Below are 20,937 nucleotides of genomic sequence, written 5' to 3'. Positions count from 1 at the left end.
TCACAGCCTCAAAAACTGCCATCACAGCCTTAAACACGGCCATCACAGCCTTAAACACGGCCATCACAGCCTTAAACACGGCCATCACAGCCTTAAACACGGCCATCACAGCCTTAAACACGGCCATCACAGCCTCAAAAACTGCCATCACAGCCTTAAACACGGCCATCACAGCCTTAAACACGGCCATCACAGCCTTAAACACGGCCATCACAGCCTCAAAAACTGCCATCACAGCCTTAAACACGGCCATCACAGCCTTAAACACGGCCATCACAGCCTTAAACACGGCCATCACAGCCTTAAACACGGCCATCACAGCCTTAAACACGGCCATCACAGCCTTAAACACGGCCATCACAGCCTTAAACACGGCCATCACAGCCTCAAACACTGCCATCACAGCCTTAAACACGGCCATCACAGCCTTAAACACGGCCATCACAGCCTCAAAAACTGCCATCACAGCCTTAAACACGGCCATCACAGCCTTAAACACGGCCATCACAGCCTTAAACACGGCCATCACAGCTTTAAACACGGCCATCACAGCCTTAAACACGGCCATCACAGCCTTAAACACGGCCATCACAGCCTTAAACACGGCCATCACAGCCTCAAACACGGCCATCACAGCCTTAAACACGGCCATCACAGCCTTAAACACGGCCATCACAGCCTTAAACACGGCCATCACACTCAAACACGGCCATCACAGCCTTAAACACGGCCATCACAGCCTTAAACACGGCCATCACAGCCTTAAACACGGCCATCACAGCCTTAAACACGGCCATCACAGCCTTAAACACGGCCATCACAGCCTTAAACACGGCCATCACACTCAAACACGGCCATCACAGCCTTAAACACGCCATCACAGCCTTAAACACGGCCATCACAGCCTTAAACACGGCCATCACAGCATTTGTACCCAAAGACCATACTAAAAGGTTACCTCGGCGCGTGGTGGTTGGAGGCCAGCCCCGAGACGTGCAGGCCGGTGAAGGCCGCGTGCACCCCGTCACTCACAGACAGGTTCAGGGTGAGGGAGGCCACGTCCTTGAGCTTGTGTGGGGCCGTCACCGTCAACACACCTGGGGAAAAAGATCCACCTTTCAATAGTTAAAATTCACCATTCTCAAGCCAACACATTCCATCTCCTCTTCCTGCACCACTCTGGTCACTGCAGGAGCAAACAATCGTGCCTTCAACCCTTCATCAAAACAACGGCTTTTCTTTCCAACACGTATCCCTGAAAATGTCAAAAAAATTTCCTCCAAACTTCAAGCTTCCTTAACCCTTAAACGACAGGTATTGTTTTCACTAAATGGTCCCTGGATACGGGTAAAAGCAGCTGCTATTTTGTTGTTGTTTATTCACATTGTATGAAGCGTCTTAACTCCCTGAAGACAGCGGTGAAATCTAAATTGCGATGCGTTGTGTAATAGTCACGCTGGAGCACTTGCTGGGCTAGAGTGCAGCACAGATAATGAAATTACACCATCACTCTCTAGGTCACTCTCACTACTGCATGCTTTCACTATTTTTATTTATTTACATCTTATAGTGCAATTAAGTACAAGTATGTCGATGAGCGGGCAACGGCCTGCCTGTCACTACTCACAATGTTTTCGTCACTGTTATCCTTGTACTCAGAATGATCTTCACTCTCTATCCTGTCCTGTGTTTCCCAGTGTTTTCTTATCTTACGGTTCCAGGGCTGCTCAGTGAGGGCTAATGATCTTATTTCAAATATACGAGGGTCAGATAATTATGCTGGCAGACACCTCGGCAAGTCACAGAACCCGCCAAATTTGATCTAAACATTCAAATTAGTGGCGCGAAAGAGTCTGATTAAATGAATGATGGCCGTCTGTGCGGACCGAGCCGGGTTTGATTAAATAAACGATGGCCATTGTTGAAGGTTTAAGTCTAGTCATCTGTACGCGTACATGAACCTTACCAGTCAGCTGATCCATTTTGAAGATGGCGTCTCGGTCTCCCGAGTGAATGGCATAACTGAGCGGCGTGACCTGACCAGCGTCTGGGTCAGTGGCAGACACCGAGGTGACCACATGGCCGGGCTGGGCCTCGGCCGACACGCGGCAGGAGTAGCTGTCCTGGCGCCACGCTGGAGGGTTGTCGTTGAAGTCCACAACTGTAGGCAAAGAAAACATCTGGGCAGGCTTAACAAAACACGACTATAGGGTCGGTGTGGTCTGAGGCTTCCACCCTTCACATCAACTATTTCCAAAGGCCAAAATGGAGCTAAGTCGGTTTCCTAGGAGTGTTTTTTCAGGTTCGAGGCACAGAAAAAGGGTCGACTATTATCGGGGTCATAAAACTACCCATGGAAATAACCACAACTCCTATGCAAGCCTAGTCAAACATGAGCGCTTGGGTGCTGCAATGTTTAAGAATATGACCCTAGATATACTGTAGTTACTGTTGTCCACTTGTTCTGCCCCCTCCTTCATGCGTGTCCTGCCCAGAGTTGGCAGGATGTTAATCAAATATTTATAATCGAAAAAAGTGGTTTTCTATATTCATATTTTTTCTATTACTTAATTTACTGTCTGGATGCATACCAAGGTTGAGAACCCACTCTAAAAACCAGCTGGTGTGGGAATATACCTTCTTTGTCAGCCATAACGTTCAGTACCTCAAGCATATGGAAACTTCATGCATACAACTTGCCTTTGGCCCAACTAGTCTGGCTATATAAGTGTTTACTGTCTACATGTAATTTACCGTCAATAACCACTGTGGCGGTGGAGGAGAGCTGGGGTATGCCTGAGTCCGTGGCCAGCACAGTCAGCACGTGTTGAGCCTCAGTCTCTGCATCCAGCTCCTTGGTGAGTGTGACGGCACCGTCCAGGGCACGCACCTCAAAGCTGCCACACTCCATGACACACGAGTAGCGCACTGAACCGCCCGGCCCCGTGTCCACGTCACTTGCCGAGACCTGTACAAGGCAGAGGGTGAAGGTGTCTTGACAATGCAAAAAGAATTCAAACTTTTGATTGATTTTCGATCAGCTTATCAAACTTATGCATAAGATCCATTTTTGATTGATTAACAATGAAATGTTACTAGGCAGTGAATGGGAATCAATATTTATAAAAGAGTTTATGGTCAAATTTTCATATTAAAAAAAGTGGAAAAACCTGTAATATTTGCTGAAGTAATTTACCTGCAGCACCACGTGGCCCGGTGATGCAGCCTCCGACACGTCTCCCTTGAAGACGGAACGGCTGAACTCCGGCGGGTTGTCATTGACGTCCGTGACTGCGACTGTGACGTGGGTGTCCGTGTGGCCCCCGGTGAAGGGGTCCCGCGCCCGCACCGTCAGGTTGTGGCTGGCGGAGGCCTCGTAGTCCAGCAGGGCAGTGGTCTGGACGACGCCTGGACACAGGGCGACACCATTACCTTTGTGTGCTAAGACCAGTGAGGGAAGCAGTGCTGGACCAGTAAATGCCAACATACTCAGACTAAACACCTCACCAGTACCATATAAAAACTGTTTTATATAACAAGGTTCATGCAAGTGCATGGAGGGAAAAATGAAAAAAATGTGTTGGCAGGGATAATGAATAATGCAAACACACACACACACACACACACACACACACACACACACACACACACACACACACACACACACACACACACATCTTATGAACATCATGAGAAATGTCTGTGTACATGTTTTCTAGTGATAAGTTGTCAAGGCAGGCAGGGAAACAGAAGGCAGCAACCACTTCATGTACTTATGATCAACAAAACTGGCAGACATTCATTAAGTGTCATGTCAAAGTGTTAATGGTTCAATAATGTATCCAGAGTGCATAAGAACATAAGAACATAAGAACATAAGAACGTAAGGAGTCTGCAAGAGGCCGGTTGGCCTATACAAGGCAGCTCCTGTACACTCAACCCCACCTTACCTCACCATCCATTGCTTTATCTAACCTCTTCTTGAATGTATCTATGGTATTGGCACCCACAACATGGCTCCCAAGCCTGTTCCATTCGTCCACCACTCTATTAGTGAACCAATTCTTGCCTATGTCTTTGTTGAATCTGAATTTGTCTAACTTAAAACCATTGCCACGCGTCCTACCTTGGCTCTTTTACTTTCAAAATCCTATTGACATCCCCTTTATTAAAGCCCTTCATCCATTTATAGACTTCGATCAAGTCTCCTCGCAACCTTCGCCTTTCTAGAGAGTGTAGATTTAAATGCTTCAGCCTGTCTTCATAAGGCAAGTTTCTCTTCCCCTGAATCATCTTTGTCATCCTCCTATGAACAGATTCTAACATCTTGATATCCATTCTATAGTAGGGGGACCAGAACTGAACTGCATAATCGAGATGAGGTCTAACTAGTGCTAAGTAAAGTTTGAGGATGACTTCAGCTAGCGCTCCTATTGCTTACGCTCCTTGAGATGAAACCCAGTACTCTGTTGGCCCGATTTTTAGCCTGAATGCATTGAGCCCTAGGACGGAGGTCTGCGCTCTAGTCTAGGATAATTCCTGACCGCCAGATGACGGCTCTAGTCTCACTCCGCGTTGTAAACTCGTAGAAATAGCATCCGTGCGCTCGTGTCATGTTTTCAGCACTACAGTGTGTTTTCAGCACTACAGTGTGAGTTCTTTGTGCTTTAACAATGTCCCCCAGAAAGATGGTTAAAAGGCACGGTGCTGCAAAGAAAACAGGAACGGTGGCTACTATGCTCGCAACAGGAACGGAGGGCGAGCCTCGGCATATTGCATGCTCTCCTGGACGTGACAGACTCCCGTTCACACTCCATCTCGGACGATACGTCGGGTTAGCTTCACGTTGGTGGTCGCAAAGTCACTTACAACATGTCAAGTCACTCTACCTTCAAAACTGCGACCAGTACGCGCAGGGGCGGTTTGGGGCGGAGCAGCGGGATGACGTCACTTGATTCCAAATACCCGCCAGTTCACGAGTGACTAAAATTGCGGCCGGGTATGCACTTTGGATGTGCATGTTTGCCTTCTTTCACCGCGCGTTCAGGCAAGTCACTGATGAAAATATATGCCTTTTTATTATGCTATGCGTGACTGTAAATCCAATGCCTACAAACGGTGGTGTGGGGTGTGAGGGGGGGGGATGTTGAAGTGTTTGATTTAAATTAGTCCGCCTTCCTTCGTTTTCTAAATCCTATATTCTACATTCTCTGGTTTGGCACCAAGCAGCGTCACGCATAAGCCACGCCTCTGCCGTGTCTCCTTCCACAAAGCTGCGTATGACTTGACTTAATATAAGTGACTTTGGGTGGTCGAACGTAGTTCCGGTGCCTCGAGAATAGGGAGACTGCGGCTACTAAACCCCAGGCGAAGCCTACCCTCAGGCGTAGCTAGCGGTTGCAGGAGTCTCCGTAACAACCGTAACACATTGATTTGTGTTCCATATTATTAATCATCGCTATTTTTAGAAAAAATTACTTAATTCTGTTAAAAATAACATGTAAAATGATTATATAAATATTTTTTTGAGATATGGGACGCATTAGGGATTTACATTAATTCAATGGGAAATTCGTTTTGGTTTACGAGCGTTTCGGTGTGTGAACAATATTCGGAACGAATTAAACTCGTAAACCGAGGTTATATATATATATATATATATATATATATATATATATATATATATATAAATATATATATATATATATATATATATATATATATATATATATATATATGGTCATGTGGTGCAAAGTCGTCAATAACACACTGTTCGGTGGCATCAAGGCACTTGGTGGCAGAAGGCATTACATGGAGGGCTTGGAAACTATAATTTCTGCATCTTGTTTTATATATATATATATATATATATATATATATATATATATATATATATATATATATATATATATATATATATATATATATATATATATATATATATATATATATATATACATATATATATATATATATATATATATATATATATATATATGTATATATAAAAGCAGGGTGGGTGGGAGCAAACGCTGTGTGCGGCAAACAAGCGTCTGGCTGCCCGAAACACAGGCGGGTAAGCTGAGGAGTTTCTGATTGCAAGGGTTTGCACTTCATGGCGGGAACACATCAACCAGGAACATGATCAGGCATGTTTAGGACACACACTGCATCTAAATGAATCATAATCACTGATATTACAAGGCAACGATGAAGCACAAATGTGTAGCATGAAAGGAATCTCTCTCTCTCTCTCTCTCTCTCTCTCTCTCTCTCTCTCTCTCTCTCTCTCTCTCTCTCTCTCTCTCTCTCTCTCTCTCTCTCTCTCTCTCTCTCTCTCTCTCTCTCTCTCTCTCTCTCTCTCTCTCTCTCTCTCTCTCTCTCTCTCTCTCTCTCTCTCTCTCTCTCTCTCTCTCACCTTTTATTTGGTTATTATCAAATTTTCCTCCTACTGATGACAATTTTTTTCTGTTCCTTAAATTATCCACATATTGGTGTTTAACTATTACTCCAGAAATACGCGGTCATGCTTTATAAGGCTTCTCGTGCAGTAATTTCTGAAAATTATGTACAAAGAAAATTAAATCCATCCACCTCAACCATCCACCTCAGGCCCTTTAAACATAAGCCTGTGCTCCGCCTGGCCCGGCACACGACTCAGAGCTGGCACAGTGACCGGGAGGAATGCTTCATCCTAAATATTTACACTGAACAAGTATGACAAAAATGGAAGATAAACCAAATACTTACATTCAAGATCCACTGCATTGCCACCTGGGAAAGCAGACAAACCTTTCATGAAGCAAAGTACGGAGGTTCAGGGATGACAAAGAGATACATTTTTTTTTCATGATGTATGAGTAAGGACAAGCAGGTGGGTGAAGGGAAGATGCAAGGGTAATGGACATGTTACAGGAGGGAGGCAGTTGGGTGGTTTGTGTGTACTTAGATCTGGACGAGGCATTAGACAAAATACTACCACAAGACTAATATGAAAGCAGGAGAATATATAAGGACTGACAGGGAGAATAGCAGAGTAGACAAAAGACTTTCTGAGAGACCGACAGATGAGGAAAGTAATCTACGACAATATGTCAGGGTGGAGGGAAGGAATAAGTGGAGTTTCCCAGGGCACAGTGCTGGCACCCATTGTGTTAAGGACATGGTGGAAGGGATGGGCAGATATACAAGCCTGTTTGCGATGATACAAAGATCACAAAATAAATGGAAGCTGAGGATTGTAAAAGTCCGCAGGGTGATCATGACAGGATTTATCAGAGGAACCAGGAGTAGACGGTGAAATTTAATGAAGTTATTGGAAATGGGTGACTGTACTGAAAGGCTGCCATGGGATTACTCAATGAGAACTGACAATAAAAAAAAGGAGGAGGAGAAAGGCATGGAATAATTTGTCACCTGAAAGAAAGTTTGGAAAGTTTCGTTTAGTCGGCGCAACATCTGCATGCGGTCATATGCCGGAGAGAGACAGAAGGGGAAGGAATTATAGGAGAAAGGAACAGATCCCAGGAGACGGGACACAACCCCCGATTAATACCTGGTACCCATTCACTGCTGGGTGGACAGGGGCGTAGGGTATCGGAAACGCCGCCCAAATTTTTCCATTCTGCCCGGGAATCGAACCCAAGCTCTCTCGGTTGTGAGCCGAGTGTGCTAACCACTGCACCACAAAGCCCCCTGTCACCTGAAAGACACATTAACGAGAGACAGCCTTGGGAGCAGCTGAAAACACTGGACTGGCATTTCACTACACAGACTAAGAGATGATGAAGAAACTAAGCTGATCAGGTTGGAACATGTGGCAGTAGTACGGTCCCCACATAAAAATAAACATATAAACAAAAAACAACAACAAAAACAAACAGCAATCAAGTTTGTCCTTTCCCCATGGAGGAGGAAGAAAGCTTCTGTCAGTGGCAGATAATTTTGCAAGGTCACAGTTATTAGCAGCTGGGAAACTCGTGTTACTGGTTGCACTACTCATTGACACTCATGTTAAGGCCAATCACAATGAAGTGCTCCAAGGTATGGTGGAACAACTATGATTTATAAGAGTTAGCAAGTGTCCAACAGTTCTCACTCTGGACGGCTGGCACGCCGGGCCTCCCTCTGCCTCTCACCTTACCGACACACCTCTCAAGCTCATGTGTTAGTAAGATTTCAGTGGTGGTGTGACTCTAAGATCAACAAGGCATGTGTCATCACTAATACTGGTGTGCTCTGGGCAAGGTGAGCCACTGCCACTAAAGGCCTTGCTGCTGCCTGCCATGGTGCCCCCACCTGTGGAATAGTCGAGGCCGAACAGCTCCTCAGTGTTGCCGGCCACAATGGTGTACATGATGGGCTCCCCGGAAGGGCTAGCGGCCTCCACCCTTACAACGGGCGTGCCCTTGGCGGCGTTCTCTGGCACGGCTGCCTCGTACCGTGCGGCGGTGAACATTGGCCCTTCAGAAGACACCACCCTGGGGACCCGTGACGGGCAGGTTAACATCTTCAACACAAGAAGAACCCTGAGGCTAACAGGCCTGACCCAAGGCAAGGTGGTCCTGGCTGCGTGACTCACCTTATGAGGACATGGGCCTGTGAGCTGAGGGGAGGCTTTCCCCCGTCGTAGGCAGCAACGGTGAGGCTGTAGGTCTTGTCGGCCGCCATCAGGGTCTGCTTCAGGGAAATTTCACCCGTCTTCTTATTCACGGCGAAGAGCTCACCGCTGCCTCGCACCAGCTCGTAGCGGACACTTCCGAACTCCCCAGAGTCAGCGTCTATTGCCTGCACCTGGAGACACAAGGGAAAGGGCTTGGTAATAGGACCATCTCATAATCAACAATTACATAACTTTGGGAGTCACTGCAAAGGTTCTCTGCTTGATCATGGAGGAACCTACTACTTTATGGAGAGCACAAGTTATGCCCGGCATGTGTCTGACAAAAAAGATCTGCTTGGGCTCTTATGCTCACCTTAGTGACCACGTGGCTGCGCGGAGACACGGTGGACACCAGGGCGTGGAAGGGCTGGTTGAGGAACACCGGCTCGTTGTCATTCACGTCCATCACCGCCACGTGGACCAGCACATGGGCCACGTTTGCTGTGCCCTCAATGTCCTGCGCCTGAACCACAAGAGGATGAACAGCAGTAAGACAAAAGCAAATACAAGTAGATGCAACAGAGGTCTGAGGGCCAATGCATAAGATGAATGGGAGAATGATCAATGTCCTCTGAGCCAAACAAGTTTCATGTTATTTAAGGTCCCATGCTGCAAGTCTTAAAATTTGCTGATTTCCAGGTAAGGGTTTATGATTAGTAAAAAACAAAAGATGATGATATTATAGTGCACTGAGTCTTGGTAATAACAGTCCAGTACAAGAACACTGAGGTCATAATAATTGCGCTGGCCCCGGACTCACCTCCACCACCAGCGTGTAGTGGTCCTCTGCCTCCCGGTCAAAGGACTTGCCGGTGGTCTTGATGACGCCAGCGGTCGGGTGGATTTCAAATTTAATGTTTGAGTTGAGAATTGAGTAGCGGACGTGATGGTTGAGCGGCTGACCCTTCACTCCCAGGGCAGCAACATTCATCTCCTTAGTGGAGTTCTCAATGACGTTGGCCCAGTACTGGTCCTGAGTGAAGACCAGAGTAGACAGCGGCGCTTCATCAATTATAATCTCTGCTGTTGCCGTGGACGAGGCGGCCCCGTCGCTGGCCTGGAGGGTGAGGTTGTACTGAGGCTTGAGGCTGTACTGGTCCTGGACCTTGACACACTTGTTCACGTTGTCAAACACAAAGTTTTCTCTGTCGTCACCGGCAGCGATGGAATATGAAATATCGGTGATATCATTCACATCCACGTGGTGGCGTGGCTGCTCCTCCCGGCCCAGGCAGAACACCCTCACACCAGGGTAGGTTGGCAGGTAGAGGACGGCTGAGTAGTGGGTCTTGGGGAAGGCCATTGGGGCAGCCTTCACCTCCCTCACCGTGATGAAGACTGGGGCGGGCGCCACACACTCCCGCCGGGGGCTGCCCCCGTCCGTGGCCCACACACTCAGCCTCACCGTGGTGCCGGCCACTGTGTCCAGGCTGCCAGACACCCACACAGCTCCTGAAGGGTGTGGAGGATGAGGTACAGTTAGTGTTACTTGTCTTCAGGAGTGGTGGACAGCTAACATGTCTAGAAAAAAAATTATCCTCTCAAAGTGAGTCTAAAAATGTAGGAAAACAGCATCAGGCATGGATATGTGTGTGTGTGTGTGTGTGTGTGTGTGTGTGTGTGTGTGTGTGTGTGTGTGTATATATATATATATATATATATATATATATATATATATATATATATATATATATATATATATATATATATATATATATATATATATATATATATATATATATAGAGTGCTGCTGTTTTCCTACTTTCTTTTACTCACTTTTGACACACACACACACACACACACACACACACACACACACACAGCTACAGAGATTTGCTATAAAGAGGATGAAAAACTGAAAATACTTTGTAATCTTAACAAAGGAGGAAAGAATAATGAAGAGTAAAGTCTGTGCAGCAGGACAACATAAAGGGCGAACCATTTATTCGGCAAATTTAGATGAACAGTAAAAACAAAGTATCACTTGGAGGCAGTGAGGGAAGAAACAGTGTGTGGCTGAACCCTTCCTGTGGCAGGCAGCATAAACCAGAATTGGGTGGTAATGTTCCTGGCTGCAGGAGGAACGTTGATTAGTGAGGGAATGGGACGTTTATCTCCCCGCGTGCCTGTATTCACTAAGCAGAGTGCCTTTAATTAAACAATCCCAAACGTTCACCTGTGTGTCGGTTGATTGAAAACAACTTTGTGATGTCCTTCTCCACGATGGTGTAGGTCACTCTGCCGTTGTAGCCTTGGTCACGGTCCCGGGCGGTCACCGTGAGCTGGCTGGGGCTGGCCTGGGCGTGGGCGTGGGCGGCCAGCACGGGGGCGCCGCGGCCGGCGGTCTGCAGGACGCTGCCGTGGTAGGAAAGTCGCTCCCACTCCGGCCACCAGTCGTTCTCGTCGAGGACCGTCACGCCCAGCCACGTGCTGCGGGACACCCCGGCCTGGGGGAGGGTTAGGGGGCGCGTCACCATGGCAGAACACCAGCGCTGAAACCCACTTTTTTGTGTGCTGCCTGTAGCGCTCTTTACCGAAGTCGCTGAAGTGACGGTTGATTGAAGATCAGGACAGCATGTGGGTAATATCTTATCTGAGGCTGTGTTTATAAGGAGTGGCAGAAATGCTTCAGATAATATCGACATTAGTGGTGAAAAGAGAAGTCAAGTTTCCCTAGACTAGATATTCTAGATTCACAGACTATGAATTGCCTTTTTTTGGTAATGGCTTGACGTCTAGGCCTATACACATTTCTCTGGGCCAAACTACTCTGTCTGGATCTAGATCGCTGAGTACCTGTGATTTCTCCCCCTGAAAAGAATATCCTCCTTGTAATGAACATTTGTTGAGTGTTTTCCTCGCGTACCAGGCGGGGCAGGGACTCACCAGGTTGGTGGCCGTGATGGTCAGGTTGTACCAGGAGGTGGTTTCGTAGTCCAGGGGCGTGGCCACGCTGACCACCCCCGAGGCGGGGCTGATGACGAAGGCGCTGTGTTCATTCCCGCCCGTCAGCGAGTAGTGGAGGGCCGACGGTGAGGACGCCGTGACGCGCGCCAGGGCCGTGCCCACCGCCACCACTCCCCGACCTCCTCCACGTGCGGCTTATTGACCTGCCAGGAGGGCGTCCATCTCTGCGAGGCGGTTACCAAGACCCCGACAGGCACCGAGGCGGCGCGGGCCTGCGCGGCGTGGTCCGTGGCCCGCACCAGCAGCAGATACTCCGGGGGCTGGGCCTCGGCCAGGGTTCGGGTGAGGCTGATCACGCCGAGGGCAGTGTCAATGTTGAAGATTCCTCCAGCATTACCTGAGGGACAGGGAAAAGCAACGAATAACCCCGAGTGCAGGGAAACAAACAAACACATAGGACCAATTACGGTTAGCAGTATCTACCTCATCATGTCTTCACTCATTTGGTAATCTGTCGCTCACGAGGTGGGCAAAACTTTTGAGGACACTGAACAGCCAAGCTCCTGTTTCTGTCTTCAGAATCAGTACATCGCTCTTCCTCACCCGCTCACCCAAACCACCTGTCTACCTTGAGCAGCTCACCCAAACATGTCTCGGCAGCACTCATCCACACCTTCCACTATCACGCACTTACTGTTACCATAATACCTACTCCATCATCCTTCAACTGTTTCGCGCAGCTTCCTCGAATACAACCTTAAGTACATCATTCACACTTCGCCATTCTACATTCTCATTCGTACCTTCCAATATGAAGCACTCGTTCACCATTTAACTCATTATTCTCTCAACGTTTCCATGCAGGTTTCCCTAAAACAACTAAATTTTTCTCTCTTTCCTCGCATATCAACCATTCCATTTACACTCAAAACGGCACTCAATCATTCCTGTTCCCTGCTCCATTCAACACGATGGGCCGCAGACGCTTCCCTGCTCATTAGAATTAGACTGATCTCCCTTCTGGATAGTGTTGATGAGGCGAAAGTGTCGTAGAAGATCAACCTTTGACGCATGCTGGTTAGGGTAAATGCCCCTATCAGCACTCTTTATGCGCGGGAAGTTAATTTCTAATACAAAAACTCAGCATTTAGTCGTTAATCGCACTTCACCGCAGAGTGGGCAGGGCATTTAGCCGGAGACGCTGCCCCGCCGGGTTTGGGCTCCCTCCCGCAGCGGAAGCAAAGTGGCCAGAAAAATAGAGCTCAGTGCAGGGTGAAGTATATAAGTGTACGCAGTGAAGTAACCAAGAGTGCGTCGGGAAGTATCTAAGGTTGGTGTTATAAGACACTTTCGCTTCTCACATCAACTATTTCTGAAGGTCAAAGAGGGGATCAATTGGGTTCTATTGAGTGTTTTTTAAAGTTCACGGTACAGATGAAGGGTCAAACTACCACCAGGGCCATTAAACTACACCTGGAAATGTCCTAAACTCATACGAAAGCCTTGTCAAATATGTGTACTTGGGCGACGAAATGTTTTAAAATACAACCCGAAGTGTCAAGAAGTACCAAGGAGGACCTAAGCAGCGATACAAAGCGGAACAGCTCAAAAGAAGAAGGTAACAGGCAAGGTGGCTCGTTACTGCGGTGCTCATTCCCGGCGAAGCTTCAGTCTGCCCAAACCTACTCGTACGCGCTGAACACACTCCCTTGGCATAGTCTTCGCCGACATTGCAGACAGCCTATTACTGTAGTCTTATTCTTACTCTCACCCCCTACGAACTGAATCACATACGATTTAGATCAACGAGGGAAAAAAAACACTCTTGTTATACCAGAGACTTGAGCATCACTTACCCGACACATCCTTGAGTCATCCAGTGAGTACCAATAACTTCTGCAGAGGTTACGCCACTATTCCATCTATCTTCAAGCTCACAAGGGGATCCATATAAACTATTGTCCTTCCTGAAGTGATTGCTGCGCCCATCTACCACACACAAAGCCATATTAACCCCAAAAAATCGAGATACTACACGGGCACTCTCCCTCTCCACGGCCACAAGCAGACTCCTCTCAAGTTCTCAATAGGGGTGGGCAGGTACCGGTACCAGTACCGGTACTGACGGTACCAGCTATACGGTACGGTACCGGTACCAGACTGCTCGGTACCGGTATCGATACAGACCAGTCGCTCATGATGCCCCTCATTTCTTCCTCGCACGAGTGAGAGGCTGAGACGGGGTGCCTGAGTGGATATCTCGGTGATATGGATATTCTCTCTCTCTCTCTCTCTCTCTCTCTCTCTCTCTCTCTCTCTCTCTCTCTCTCTCTCTCTCTCTCTCTCTCTCTCTCTCTCTCTCTCTCTCTCTCTCTCTCTCTCTCTCTCTCTCTCTCTCTCTCTCTCTCTCTCTCTCTCTCTCTCTCTCTCTCTCTCTCTCTCTCTCTCTCTCTCTCTCTCCTGAATATTATTCTTTTCGATAAAGAAATAAGCATATATATATAGTTATTATGGATGGAATCATAGTTTAATAACAATAACAGTATATATATTAGCAAACCTTTAAAAAAAGAATCGGATATGAAGAATTATCTAAGAGATAAGTTAATAAAATACTGGAGGCGGGCGGGAGGATGGAAACAAGGCAGGACAAAATGGCGGGAAGACGGACATGCAGCGACTCGCACAGCCAGGCCCACAACTCCACAGCCAAGCATGGCGGGCGAGCGTGTCACTATAAGCGCCGGCATTGGGAATTCAACCGGTACTATAGTCTGTTCACTTAAGCTAGATTCCTGGCGCCTAGGCAGGTTAGTAAACTTGCAGCTGATTGGCTGCTCCGCTCTCCCGCTAACACTCATGTCGGACCACATCTTGCATGCTCGAGTGAGACATGTTTCTTTATTATATGCCATAGCTCAACTCATAGACGAGCTAGCCAGTTTTGCTTGACACCATCAGACTCAGCAGTGACTGTAGAATCAAGATGTATTTTAAAAACTCGACAAAACAAATAAGAAAATGGTATTACGATGAGTTGAACCGTGAAGATGTTAAAAAAATGTTTATAACATGTTTTACTTATACTCACTGTTTTCAACAGTTGTTCATTGACTGCAGAAATATATTATTACATGACGTAGGAAAATTTCTCGTGAACACGATAGTGTGATCAGAATGCAGTTAAAGCTCTACGTATTGAAAACACAGAGTTATTTATAGCAACATTTCACTCGCCCCAACCATCACGGCGCTCGAGACACCCTGTATGATGATGTTAAAAAAATGAGTGTCGCGCGCGCCATGATGGTTGGGGCGAGTGACATGTTATTTATAAATAACTCTGTGTAGAGGATAGGTGAAGGGAAGGGAAGGGAAGGAGGAACAGCAAGGAATGGTGGGAGGGAGGAGATGTAGGGTCGATGGTGGTCACTGGTTGGTTGCAGTTACCCGGACCTTTCACACTGGGGTAACCAGTGGTGGTCACCGGTGACGGCCACCGGTGGCCTCGTGTGAAAGAGGCCTAATTCCATCAAACAGTGGCCCGCATTACAAGTCAAACCAGGGAAGTTTCAGGTCCCTACAAAGGTCGGTTTAGGGGCCGTACTACAAGTCCAATACAAGAAATTTCGGCTCCCTACAGAGTTCAGGATGAATAACTTTGTAGGGACCCGAAAACTCTCGGGTTTGAAATGTAATATGGCCGAGTATCGCAAAAATAGTGATGCGAAAATAATTCCTTGGGTTGGATATTCTCAGCACCTCTAAGGTAACGTATAAAGGTCATTTTCAACTCGCAGAACACTATGAAGACGTAAAGTGATAAATATCCTTTTGTTAGTCACCCTCGGAGATGGGGTACGATATCCTGCCGCTGTTCTGCACTTAAGGGTTAGAATGAACGCCCAGAGGAACGCTCAAAGGTACGATATCGTGTCATTTTCTGTATTTATGGGTTAGAATGAACGCCTAGTGGAACGCCCAAAGGTACGATATCCTGCCGCTGTTCTGTATTATGGGTTAGAATGAACGCCTGTCAGTCCCTTGAAAAGCTCACCCTTAAGATGAAGTACGATATCCTGCCGTTTTTTTTTTTTGAAGGCAAGGGGGGCAGCGCAAGGGGAAAAATCAAAAAAAGCAAACAAAACAAAATAAGCAAGTAAAATGCCGCTAAACGCTGCTCCGGCAAAAGAAAAAAAGAACGAGAGGCCAAAAGAGAGGTCAAGTCTGGGAGGAGAGGAGTCTTGATGGCCGCCTCACTCTCACTCACCCGCCCACACTCACCCTCGAAGATGGAGTAGGATATCCTGCCGTTGTCGCCCTTGTCGTGGTCCAGCGCCATCACCCGCACCACCGCCGTGCCCGCCGCGGCCCCCACGCTCACCTGGGGCAAGGAAGCGGCGACCAGTGAGGGGCAGAGGCGGAGGGACAGGCGAGGGGGTGGCGTGTAAGGTGAATAAGCTGCTACTACTACTGCTACTACTACTACTGCTACTACTACTACTACTACTGCTGCTGCTACTACTACTACTACTACTGCTGCTGCTACTACTACTACAAGTACATAAATGATACCTCCACCCATGTTTATTTTCCCGTCACATAATCATGGAGGGCTCCATAGCTTGGAGGTCATTAGCCCCAACTCTGTCCGCTAATGACTGTGGCATCCAACCATATCACTAATACTACCTGACACTAAATCACCTATCATCTATTACGTCTAGATCCCCCTTTCCTTCCCTACTCAAGTCACTCCCGACCCACCCTAATGTCACTCTCCACCACTGTGGCTTCATAGTCCATATTGGAGATGTTGGTGGGTTTTGGGCCAGAGTGTCTGGTGCCCCTGAGACATAGGATGGCCGACCTGAGCTGGGAGAACGAGAGGCAACACCTCATCCAGGCGACAACGTGACTCCTTGGCTGATGCTTCTTTTCTGAGATTAGTTCCTCGAGGCGTGCGTAGAAGCATTGGGCCCTGGGACCCATCCCGCCGGATGTGGTGAAGACGAGAGGGGTGAAGCTGCCCTGATCAACATGTTGGATTCTTTCACCGTATGCCCTTGTCTTCTCCTGCTCGTTCCTGTGGTGGGCGGCTTGCAGGGGCAGCTCACGGTGACAGGCAGCCATCGGGTCGAATATGCGGATGTCCATGAACGCCCGCTGTCCGCGCACCCAGAATCCGTGCCTCCTGTGAGGTATTGGCTGTCCTGTACCGAAGGTGTTCGCCGTCCAGGGGAAGCAGTGCCGGCTCGGTAGTGACGTCTTGGCATACCTCCCCGAGCATGCTGGCTGTCAGATCCCTCACTTCATCGTGTCGAATACAGACGAAGCCTCCTTTTTTACATGTCATGGTGTGGGTGACATCATTTGGTGATCCACATGCACAGAGATCAGGCACTACTACAAGTACTACTACTACTACTACTACTACTACTACTACTACTACTACTGCTACTACTACTACTACTACTACAACTACTACTACTACTACTACTACTACTACTACTACTACAAGTACTACTACTACTACTACTACTACTACTACTACTACTACTACTACTACTACTACTACTACTACTACTACTACAAGTACTACTACTACTACTACTACTACTACTACTACTACTACTACTACTACTACTACTACTACTACTACTACTACTACTACTACTACTACTACTACTACTACTACTACAAGTACTACTACTACTACTACTACTACTACTACTACTACTACTACTACTACTACTACTACTACTACTACTACTACTACTACTACTACTACTACTACTACTACTACTACTACTACTACTACTACTACTACTACTGCTACTACTACTACTACTACTACTACTACTACTACTACTACTACTACTACTACTACTACAAGTAAAAACAACAACAGGAATAATAATAATAATAATAATAATAATAATAATAATAATAATAAAACTCTCCTTCCTTACCATTACAGGCCAATCACGCCCAAAGCACGTCATAACACATCGTTCTTTCTGACGTATTTTCATCACGGACTAAACAATTTATACGAAGTTAATCGCTCCGTAAACGTCCACTAATTTAACGTCACTAACTATCTCACGTGCCTCTTCCACCTCCTCCTTCTCCTGCTACTCTTTTCCTCTCCTCCTTCACCCCCCCAAAGAGCCTCGTTCACGCCTTTATGGAGCGTCCCCGTACGTGTAGGTTGTCGGGACTGCATCTCACACCCCCTTCAGCCTCGTAGGGTAAGAGGGTGTTCGTCTGAAGCGCCCACTTCAAGCTCCTGCCTTTGATCTCTCCTCCTCCCCGCCCTGCCGCTCCTCTGTCTTTCGCCGCTACTTTTATGGCTATTCTTACCGTGCTCCTAACTTTATGGCTACTCCTCTCAGGCCGCCCCGCTGTTTAAGGCCGCCTCTCGCCTCGTCCTTTTTCACCGCCTGCTCGTGAAGTTTACAAGGGAGTTAAGTGGCGTTGCAAATCCCCTTTCCCCGCCGCCGAACTTTGGGAGGTTAAACCCTTATTTGTTTCCCGCAGCTTCCCGTGATTTAAGCCGCCGGGATATTGACTCGTTGTTATGACTCAGAAAAGAAGATGGGTTACGTTTTTAAACGTCTCGAAAGGAGCTGAAAGGTACTGATTTAGGGTCTCTCTCTCTCTCTCTCTCTCTCTCTCTCTCTCTCTCTCTCTCTCTCTCTCTCTCTCTCTCTCTCTCTCTCTCTCTCTCTCTCTCTCTCTCTCTCTCTCTCTCTAAAACACACACACACATCATTGTTCGGTTCTGGCCAGAGGAGCGTCGTAAGTTTGGAGGATTCGGTCCGATGGGAGAGCAACGATACATCCCCTGGCGCGGCCTCTGTTTGCTGGACTTGTGTTATTTGGGCGGGAGGTGAAACACGACTATTGACAACGGCTGTTTACGGACCCGCACCCCACGGCACGGTGAGGCACGCGCCGGGACGAGACTCGTCATACAATAACTATACATTTGACTTTAGTTCATCAGATTGTTCCATTATTCAAATACTATGTTGGAACGTTCGTCATATACAACCTTTTTTCTCTGGATTAGATATGAATCGCCTATTTATACGTTTTCTGTGTATAATAGTGATGTAGTTGCTTTAATTAACTTCCTATAATACTTAGGAAAAGTATTCTTCAACTCCGGCGATATTTCACAGGTCAGGTAACTGGTGTTGGTTGAGGCGGCGGTGCACGAGCCGCCGCAGGCACAGTGTACTCACCTTGGCGATGATCATGGGCTCCAGGAAGACGGGCTCGTGGTCGTTGTCGTCCTCCACCGTCACGGACACGCGGGCAAAGTCTGCGTTCTCCTGTCGGCCGCGGTCCCTGCAGCTCACGGTCAGCTCGTGGACGCTGGACACCTCCCTACGTGGAGATGAGCCTCAAGGTTATCACATGTTCAAAGTTCAATAACTGCATTCAGTATACTCAGACAGCAAGACTATTCATCTTTGTTTCTTGCAGCTTGACACGCCAGCTGCTCGTCTCACCTGTCCAGGGGCTCGGCCACGATGAGGTCACCAGTGAACGAGTCCACGGTGAAGAGGCCCTGGGACGCCAAGGCCTGGGCGTGGTGCAGCGTGAAGTACACCGCGGAGGACGCCGTGGGTGACTGGTCCCTGTCTCGGCACTGCAGGGTGACCACGGTGGACCCCGGCGCCACGTCCTCGCTCACGGCACCCTCGTAGGTCCTGGCGCTGAACACCGGGCGGTGATCATTGGCGTCCATCACCTCCACCACGAGCTGCGGCAAGGGAGGCACCAAGTGGTTACGTTAGCCAAGGGGGAAATGACGGACAGCTGACGGGAAGGGTGTGTTGTGTGGAAAGGAATGTTGGAGAGATAACTATAACTATAACTATAACGAGAGAGAGAGAGAGAGAGAGAGAGAGAGAGAGAGAGAGAGAGAGAGAGAGAGAGAGAGAGAGAGAGAGAGAGAGAGAGAGATTTACATAGAAAATCAGACCACACAGACCCCATGGTCCAGACTAGGTGGTCTGTCCTTAAACCTAAGTGATTTTACATTAATCAGATGGCTCCAAAACGTTGCTTTTCTACTCTAGTTAATATTAAGTTCAAGGAAGTGACGGTCGAGCTTGTTTTTAAAGGAGTCAATCGTGTTACACTGGACCACTGATGGTGGGAGCTTATTCCATTCTCGCACTACAACGTTGGTGAAGAAAATTTTGGTGCAGTCTGAGTTTACTTGTCTACATTTGAGTTTTGTGCCATTGTTCCTCGTTCACAAAGTGTCATCGATCATAAACAATTTTGTTCTGTCTACATTCGTGAAACCATTAAGTATTTTAAAACATTCGATCAGTTTTCCTCGGAGGCGACGTTTCTCAAGAGAGAACATGTTAAGGGTGGAAAGCCTTTCTTCGTAGGATTTGTTGCGCAAGGAAGGGATCATTTTTGTTGCTCGACGCTGAACACCTTCTAGTTTAGCAATGTCCTTTGCATGGTGGGGAGACCAAAACTGTACCGCATATTCCAAGTGGGGTCTGACTAAACTATTGTAGAGCGGAAGTATTACATCTTTATTCTTGAATAAAAAGTTTCTTTTAATGAAGCCCAACATTCTGTTCGCTTTATTTGCTGCATCGATGCATTGATGTGAGAATTTGAGGTTTGACGCGATTTTAATCCCCAGGGCCCGTACTTATAAAGAGTATGTTTCGCTTATGTGAGACATAAATCAAGAAAATGGCGGACACCGAGACATAAGGGAAGCATAACCCTTATGTTTCAACTAAGCGGAACATAAACTGACTCGCCAGCTACGCGCGGGGTGGAGGTAACATTGCAATCCTTATGTCGACATAAGCGAGGCATAACAGTCAAGATGGCAGAGCTAGTGGGTGCGCGTCCGCGGCAGCTGAGGACTTTTCGGGCACGAAGAGACGTCCTTGATGAACTTCCGGACCCGGAATTGATCAAGAGGTACCGCCTGGACCGTGCAGGGATACTCTTCGTGGCTGATTTGGTGCGTGAGGCCTTGACTGCTCCTACAAACAGGAACCAAGCCCTCTCCCCGGAGATGAAGGTCCTCGTAACACTGAGGTATCTTGCTACGGGGAAAATGCAGCAGTGTAGCAGCGACGACTTGGGGCCTTCACAACAGACCGTCAGCAGGGTCACCCGGGAGACTGTGTACGCCCTTGCACAGCCTCATATAGTGAGACGCTTCATCAAGTTCCCCCTCACTGTGCAAGAAACTCAGGTGAAGCGGCGAGAGTTTGAGGAAATTGCGGGATTTCCTGGTGTGGTAGGGGCAGTAGACGGAACACATGTGAGGATTGTTGCACCCAAGGAATTTGAGGCAGAGTATGTG

General features: G+C 47.6%; 1 protein-coding gene across 2 annotated transcripts in view; it reads right to left on the bottom strand.

The window, feature by feature from the left end:
• The window catches only part of LOC126992647 (protocadherin Fat 1-like), a 30,773-nt gene extending 10,515 nt beyond the window's left edge, over positions 1 to 20,258 (bottom strand). Inside the window, exons 1-12 of one of the 2 annotated variants that reach the window (XM_050851440.1) lie at positions 19,094 to 20,258; positions 18,824 to 18,968; positions 15,855 to 15,954; positions 9,423 to 10,114; positions 8,976 to 9,125; positions 8,582 to 8,793; positions 8,299 to 8,480; positions 6,751 to 6,774; positions 3,197 to 3,408; positions 2,755 to 2,968; positions 1,967 to 2,161; positions 959 to 1,097 (exon numbers count right to left, since the gene is read on the bottom strand). In XM_050851440.1, the coding sequence (XP_050707397.1) occupies positions 959 to 1,097; positions 1,967 to 2,161; positions 2,755 to 2,968; positions 3,197 to 3,408; positions 6,751 to 6,774; positions 8,299 to 8,480; positions 8,582 to 8,793; positions 8,976 to 9,125; positions 9,423 to 10,114; positions 15,855 to 15,954; positions 18,824 to 18,968; positions 19,094 to 19,332 (2,504 nt within the window). In that variant the 5' untranslated portion in view covers positions 19,333 to 20,258. The remainder of the gene's footprint in view (positions 1 to 958; positions 1,098 to 1,966; positions 2,162 to 2,754; positions 2,969 to 3,196; positions 3,409 to 6,750; positions 6,775 to 8,298; positions 8,481 to 8,581; positions 8,794 to 8,975; positions 9,126 to 9,422; positions 10,115 to 15,854; positions 15,955 to 18,823; positions 18,969 to 19,093) is intronic. The other variant, XM_050851441.1, reaches the window with a different exon arrangement.
• Between the last annotated feature and the right edge of the window lie 679 nt (positions 20,259 to 20,937).

The sequence above is a fragment of the Eriocheir sinensis genome, unplaced genomic scaffold, assembly GCF_024679095.1.
Source record: "Eriocheir sinensis breed Jianghai 21 unplaced genomic scaffold, ASM2467909v1 Scaffold5, whole genome shotgun sequence".
Classification (NCBI taxonomy): domain Eukaryota; kingdom Metazoa; phylum Arthropoda; class Malacostraca; order Decapoda; family Varunidae; genus Eriocheir; species Eriocheir sinensis.
The sequence above is the reverse complement of the archived record's forward strand: the minus strand, read 5'-3'. Positions and strand labels throughout refer to the sequence as shown.